This window comes from Xiphias gladius, chromosome 6 (genome assembly GCF_016859285.1).
Source record: "Xiphias gladius isolate SHS-SW01 ecotype Sanya breed wild chromosome 6, ASM1685928v1, whole genome shotgun sequence".
Lineage (NCBI taxonomy): Eukaryota > Metazoa > Chordata > Actinopteri > Istiophoriformes > Xiphiidae > Xiphias > Xiphias gladius.
In genome coordinates this window covers 13830179-13837919 of record NC_053405.1, presented here as the reverse complement: position 1 = coordinate 13837919, position 7741 = coordinate 13830179, and the positions used below count along the sequence as shown (strand labels likewise).

Here is a 7741-nt window from a genome sequence, read left to right as displayed (position 1 = left end):
ATATCAACAGGGTTTTTTTTATACATATATATAAGATATAAACCTAATACCAAAAGAAGCAGTAACTTCATCATTTGGTATGTAATGGAGGTTTTGTTTGAAGAGGAGCCAGACAACAAACTCACCACCCAACCAATCAATGTTCACCATGTCTAAAGGTCAAAGGCAGAGGCCTCTGCCTTGTTTTTGGTCGGACTTGGTATATCATTTATTCATCGGCAAACAATGAGGCAATCCCCGCACGGACTCTGCAGCCAAAATTATGTAATGCGTGTCTCGATCCAGACGGACAGCGCCTTTTAATTAAAGAACGGTCATGTGCGGATTAAAGGATTAGAGTCTTGGGAGCGCAGCAGTCTGCTGATGTAGTGGAGGGTGAAAGGTATTCAAGAAGTCCAGCCTCACAGAAAATATTTTTGACAATTGTGTGGACGAAGCAGGTGCGTCAATTGAAGCTCTTGTGTCGAAGTTGGCGCTTGTGACTCCTTGTTCCCCTCTTTCCTTCGGGAAGTCGGGAATCTGCCGCATTGGAGGGAAGGCAGCACTCTCTTCCAGGAGAACAGCGGGCCTGAGGGAAGCCACCTCCGCACCCTGAGATTTCATCATCCGCGGTCCAACCCCGGATCTCTCGCATTATCGCTGAGAGACTCGTGAAAAAAAAAACACTCTTTTCCTTTCGAAGACCACGTTGCCGCCGTTACATGACCTTCTTGATGAAATTAATTAATTTTTATTATCGAATCGATATTCTGTGTTTAATTAGCCATCAAAGATTAACTTAATTACCCTCGGACGAGACCGCGTTGCGCGCAGCGACTGACAGTTGACCCCGCCCGTGAAATGGACCAGCCAATAGCAGCAGACGCTGAGCACTTACTCCCTCCCTCCGACTCGTGTTCGCGACGAGCGTTAAGTTTTTTTTTCCAGCACTTCACCGGACAGCAAGGTGGCAGTGAATGGCGTGAGGGGGTTCACCGCAAAAACCAAGCGGATCCACGTAGCCGTAGTTGCGCAAGGATGGCAGACCCGGACTCCCTGGAGGACGTTCTGCCCGCGGAGGAGAGGGAGTTTCAGAACACCATAGCTCTGATCGGTGGTAAAGAGAGGATTTATTTGGTCAGCGACGCCTGTCAAAGTAAAGAGGTGGACGGGGGCGACGGAGGGACATTGCAGGAGTTCATGCGTGACATGTTTCACAGCGGCGACCGTGCGACCAGCAACGGACAGCCCCACTCCTCCAACCCGGGCAACCAGGACGACGCGGCGGGTGAAAACCTCACCTGCAGCAAGACTGAGGCAGCTAAATGCACTGAGATACCTCTGACGGTGCGGCCCGGGGATCTGGATCTGAGAACCTGTCCGGAGGGAGAGGACATGGAGGAGGGGAGGCGGCAGACGCGCAACGGCAACGCTCAGAGAACAGCAACGAGGACCGCGAACGTTTGCAGCCTAAAGCGAGCGATAGAGTCCTCTGTCATCATCTTCCTCTTCAGGGAGACATTCGTCGGCAAGGATTCCAACGGGGTGTGCTTAAAGGAGATCCTGAAGGACGTAAAGGCGCGAACGAAACGTGCCAGAATCGCCCAACCAGCTCTGATTGGATTAATACGCACCGGGCTGGAGAGCGCCGAGACGCAACGGTGTGCGCAACTCCTGGAGTGTCGGATCCGCTCAGTGTTCAACAGACATCCACCAGAGACAATATGGGTCGGCTGTTTCATCCCGAAGACGGAGGCCAAAATGCTCAGCATCAAGAAAAACGCCTGCAAAGTTATATACTCATCTCAAACTGCAGGTTTAATAACATACAATACCCATGTTCTTTAAGTAGTTTGTAATTATTGTAATATAATGCAAAACTTGTGAAATCTAATGTTGGCCTTAACACATGGAGATTTTTTTGATGCTTGTTAACATGAAGTTTGAACCCTGGTGTCTTTGACTAGAGCACCTTTGATGATTCATTAAATATTTGACAGCCAAAAATGAAAAACTGCTACACATTCTGACACCATCAAAAACACTTGAAATGGTGGGCCTATTGGACAGATATCACGCAATCCCACAACTCATACAGCATGTAATTATTACACGCCGGGAAATGATGATGCCTCAGGAAAAGAAATAAGTTGACCATACATTTAGAAAACCATAAAATCGCTCAAAGTTCTTGGAAGATAGAATACCTTTGCTTATGATAGGATATTTGTAAACCCAATGAAATATCTGGCAAACACGGCAGTGATTTGTGTTAGAGTGGCCCATTATGTAGGTCAATCCATGACATTCACAAGACCGCACATTTCTGCCCCCATTTTTTCTTCCCAGGCATGGCTGCAAAGGCCCAGGAACAAAAGGAGCATTCATGAAACAATCAGGTCCTTAGATAAGCTGCCAAATTGTTAAATGCTTTATTATTGCCTTTTAGATAATACCAGAAATAGAAGGAACCCGCTTTTCTGGCCATTCCGATGTTTGTTCTGGCCTCAGAGAAGAGGAGCAGGAGGTCAGGCAAACAGCTCTACAACCAGCAGGCAAAGAGGTAGCTGCATTGTCCAAATTCAGTCTGACAGGAGTTTCCACTCTCACATCTTTTCTTTTCTTTTCTTTTGTTTTCTTTTCTTTTCTATTCTTTTCTACATCCATTTTATTCACCAGCTTAGTCCTGTTCATAGTTCTTCTGGGCCAGGAGCCTACCCCAGATTGCACTATATGAGCAAAAGGCATGGATAAAGGTTGCCAGCCTCAATATACCAGAGTGCAATGTTGCCAAATATTTTGCATCTTGGTAAAACAAGAAAAAACAAGAAATTTAAATAAATCTTTTGCCCTTTTTATCAATGCCTTTCCATGTTCAAGTGGTGAAGTACAGTTTGGAAAAACTCTGAAATTCACTGACTGAAGCTGAAGGAAATAAGGCAGGTTGAAATAAAATGGATGAAACAAAAAGTAAATTGAAACAAAACAAAATTACATCCTTGATGGACTGATCATCAGATTGAATCTATACACAACAGTGTTACAGCACTTTAATGTTAAATTGACCATTTAGCCATGCTTGACACAACGTTGCAAAGGCTACAGCACTGCATGTAGGAAGCACACAGGTCAAGGGTTAAGGTCAACCCCACCGTAAGTAACTGTATTGTAATTGTTTTTCAGGTGACGCTGGAAGTGTAGAGGAAGGCATCCCTCTGAAAACCAATTCCATGACTGCTGGACGTCATGTGAATGGAGAACCAGCTGGAGGGGACAGCTGATGGCAGGACATGTGACCTTTGGCTGCAGGCCTATCACTATGGACAACTCTGGTTTTACCGTTAAGAGAAAAGTTGGCCCCATGGTGCTACAGAGCCTTATAACGTCTTATAGTGTTTCTTCATGGTACTCAATATCCCCACTGCTGAGCCAACGTGATTCTTGTCCTATAGCAATACGTTGTTATAGTCAAATGTACACATTGTCTTTGATCAAGACGGGTTTTATTGTGTATGTGCAGATCAGTTAGTCACACCAGCTGTATCACATTAACGCCACAGTTTTTTTGGCAGAGACCTTTAGCTGGACACATGTACGTTACCTTATGACAGGTTGGGACTGCAGAATGGTGACGCTAGTCATTTTACAGCACAAGTACTCCTTTATCGCGATACATGGTGAAACACAGGACGAGATTAGCGACTGGACAAAGAGGGCAACTGCTCCGTGGGCCCCCAAAACTCCAGGCTTACTGTGTGTCAGCTGGCTTGAACCAATTAAATCAAACATTATTTTGGAATATACACCATTAAAGCACAATATCATCTGACACAATAAGGGCCTTAAGGTGGGTTGTTCTTTATTAATGTACCTGACTGTGAAGCCCTATATTTATAAAGGGTCCCTGTGTCAACATTTAGTTTGAAAACCCATATTATGCTAGTTTAACATGCACTCACTGAGCACTTTATCAGTATGGGGAAATATGTGATCTCAGTGACTTTGACCTTGGCATATTTTTTGATGTCAGAGTATTTCTGAAACTGCTGATCTCCTGGGATCTTCGTACACAATATTCTCTAGAGTTTACGTAGAATGGTGGCAAAAGCTAAAAACATCCCGTGAGCAGCATTTCCGCAGACTGAAACACTTTGTTGATGAGAAAGGTCGGAGGAGAATGGCCAGACTGGTTCGAGCTGACAGAAAGGCTTCAGTGACTCAGAAAACCAATCTTTAAAACTGTGGTGAGCAGAACAGCAACTCAGACCACATAGTATGGAGGATTGTTGCTGAACCGCGTGCATCCCTTTAAGGCCACAGTTTACCCTCTTCTAATGACTACTTCCAACATGATAATGCACCATGTCACAAAGCAAAAGTAACCTCAGACTGGTTCCAGGAACATGACAATGAGTTGAGTGTACTTCAGGGGCCTCCTCAGTGACCAGATCTGAATCCAACAGAACATCTTTGGGATGGGCAGCTGACAAATCTGCAAAAATGATGTGATGCAGTCATATCAACATGGACCAGAATCCCCCAGGAATGTATCCATCATGTTGGGAATCCACGTCTCGAAGAATTGAGGCTTTTTTGAGAGTGAAGGGAGGCCCTACCGAGTATTAGTATGCTATTCCTAATAAAGTGGTAACTGAGTATATATATTTGGCAATTTCCTATATTATTGTATTAAATTATCACACAACTAGTCTGGGGCCAGGTGGTATCCTGGCGTAGAAAAACTGTACTCACTGCACAGAGAACAGGACTAACTGGGATTTGTAAGGGGCTCAGCTCTTTTAATTTTTTTCTGGCTGTGGTCCAGCAATGTGATATTTTAATTGTTTTCACTTTCATTTATCAGGATATTGTGCCTTAGATGAGCTCCTTTGACAATAACAATCTTGAACAGAAATGGAGCAGTCTTCTTTTCACTTTTTATGTTTTAATGTACAAACTAGTCTGTCTATTCATATAAATAAACACATTTAAACGTATGTGTATCTCCAGTAAAAACGGATATTTTCTACCTATTCTTTGACCAGACTAAAATTCAGATATTGGCAGCTGGTGTAAGTGGAAAGGTCCTTCAGTCAACACTATACTGTCATGTATTACCTTTGCCAGCATGACAGCCACATTGTTCCACTGATTTTAATCAACTTAATTTGCTTGGTAAGCCTTTCACCAATATTTATTTTTTTTATTGAACTGTCAAATTCCACAATATGAGCAGCAGAACAGACAAATATGAATAGTTCCTAAGTGAGCTGTGCACAGAAGGGATATTTTTTTTCTTTTTATTCACTAGTCGTTATTAAGAAACTCATAAAAAGCGCACATAAGTGTGTAACACCAGACAGTAAAAGGTCAAGAGCCTATGATACCAGTAAAACTACAATTATACAAAAAAACAGCAAAATAAACTAGCCCGGGAGTGGGCTACATAGGTTTTACATGGAAGGCTCATGTTTAAATAGCAACACCAAAACACATAAATATACCACTTGCTATTTACTAAATAAAAGAGAAAGCTTTAGAAAGACATTTTGACCCCAACGAGGAGTCAGCTGGGTACACAGCATAGATGTATGGTACACAGAAATGCCGGTCCATAAATAAGTTCCTCTACTATACTTCCATAATCCCTTTTACGCTCGACAAGAAGCTGTACAATATTTCATTTTATCAAGAAAACACGGGTTGGTCCGACGGACGAGGATATAGTGGATAGTTTAATAGTTCGTTGTGTCTTTTTAGGCAGGCGCAAATGAGGCCGTGCAAAGCGGAGGTCCTGTAGAAGGGGACCTACGGTGTTGGACAAAAAGAAGTTAGCAGCGGCTACGTTTGGTTCCTCTGTGTCAGATACTACAACGCTTTTATCTTCTTTATCTACCCCCTCCAAAACCGTACGGAATTCCGCCGTCGAACCAGGATCTTGGAGCTGAGGAGGGAATAAAGAGCCAGTCATGATAACATCTGCCGGTAAGTCGTAGAAAGTGTTTTTATTTTGGTAGCCGTGGCTTTAGCTAGCTGCCATTGAATTAGCTGAGTCACACAGCTAATGTAACAGTAGTCAGTCATCCTTTCGCCGGTAACAGTAACATCTTTCACATTTCCAAACACACATTTGCAGTGTGTGTTTGCTGTAACGTGGAGAAAATTTTAGCCAATGCAATTTTATTAAAGGATTAGGAATTCATAATAAGTTGTGGCAACATTAATGCTAACAGTGTTGTAGAGGATCTCTGCTGTTCAGATAAGTTATTCAATTTAATTGTTTACGACAGCATAAAAATGGTTTTCAGCTTGGCAACGATTTCCCAAGAAACAGGTGTTATATATTATTTTGTCCATTTAATACATCCTACTGTCTCTGTAGTTTTGCAAAACAAGTTTAAATTTAAGTAGTTCTTTTTGCTACGGTACAATATGTTTTATCGTCTGAATTTCTTATTAGTTTTGGAGTTGTTTTCTTTAAATATAACTGGTGTCCCGGTATTTGAATATTCCTACTTTGATTTTTTTTTTTTTTTTTTTTACTGAAAATGTAAACTTTTAAAGAAATGCACCTGCCATCTAACCTCTGTAACCCTTTGAGCCCCAGGCCCAAGAAACTTTTTGTGCTACTTGCGAGACGATCACTTGATTAGTCGATCAGCCCAAAAATAAAATTAAAACTTAAAACTTAAAAATAAAATAAAACTAATCACTTCATCACTGGTAATCGTTTAATCATTTCAGGCCTTTTTCAAACAAATATAGTAAAACAATGCCAAATAGTGTCTAAATTCCATCTTCTCAAATCAGATTTCCTGCTTTTCATGCTGCTTTGTCATATATTTTCCGCTCTGCAGATTTTTGGTTTGCATTTTTTGACAGACTTTTGACATTTCATAGATTTAACTAATAACCGATAAATTGAAAAAATAATCTACAGATTAATTGACAATGAAAATAATAGTTCGTTGCAACTCTACATTTATCAGCCACTCAAAGTCTCATTAGTTTCAACTATGAATTTATTTCACATCATTTTTTTTCAGAATGAGCAGGAGTATTCTAAAAAGGATAATTATTCAATGTGAATAGTTGCATTCAAGATTTTTGATGGATTATATAAACATAGAATTTAGTTTCACCCAGAAAAAAATGTTATAAAATGCATTTTATCAAAACTCTGAAGTTGTCAAATATCATATACTACATATGATCAGATATGATATACACAACAGTAATCCAACTACCAGTGACATCTTTAAGGTTTTTAGTGAAACTGACAGAAACTGAGTTTCACAAAAGCTTCATAACCATAAATAAACTAGGCAAAAATTGATAAAGTGAAGCAACAAAAATATACACAAAATAACTTATACTCAGGTTTCACTCAAATCATACTGTGTCCCTAACCATTCTGACTTCATAGGGTCAAGGGTCAGCAACAAGAATGTTTGTTTATAAAAACATCATTAACCACTGACTAACAGAGGTAACTATTCAGTGGAGTCTCTACAGCATCTTTCCCCATTACATTGAATGGGACAGAACCTAACATTGACGCTCAATTGTTGATTGGATTGCCTTAATGACACACAAAGAAGTTTTAAAAGCAAGTATAATAGATCATTTTGCCTAAAAGACTGGGGGGGTGATATGTTGATTGACAGTGAGATAGACCAATTGGTTTGTGTGCAATCCTCATTTAAACAGTAGTCTACACACTGGCATACCACTGGGGCTGATGGGGTTAATTAAGAAACGA

General features: G+C 41.0%; 2 protein-coding genes across 3 annotated transcripts in view; both read left to right on the top strand.

Moving 5' to 3' along the window:
- Positions 1 to 227: 227 nt before the first annotated feature.
- On the top strand, positions 228 to 4636 carry LOC120791345. 2 transcript variants are annotated; one of them, XM_040129745.1, is made up of 3 exons: positions 228 to 1795; positions 2429 to 2542; positions 3163 to 4636. In XM_040129745.1, the coding sequence occupies exons 1-3, from the start codon at positions 841 to 843 to the stop codon at positions 3258 to 3260; spliced, it is 1167 nt and encodes a 388-aa protein (XP_039985679.1). In that variant the 5' UTR covers positions 228 to 840; the 3' UTR covers positions 3261 to 4636. The 2 variants fall into 2 exon arrangements, with proteins under 2 accessions (XP_039985679.1, XP_039985680.1); XM_040129746.1 differs by lacking the exon at positions 2429 to 2542.
- A 1119-nt stretch (positions 4637 to 5755) lies between these two features.
- The window catches only part of psmd1 (proteasome 26S subunit, non-ATPase 1), a 45363-nt gene continuing 43377 nt past the window's right edge, over positions 5756 to 7741 (top strand). The window contains exon 1 of the mRNA XM_040128620.1: positions 5756 to 5964. Within this exon, the coding sequence (XP_039984554.1) occupies positions 5949 to 5964 (16 nt within the window). The 5' untranslated portion in view covers positions 5756 to 5948. The remainder of the gene's footprint in view (positions 5965 to 7741) is intronic.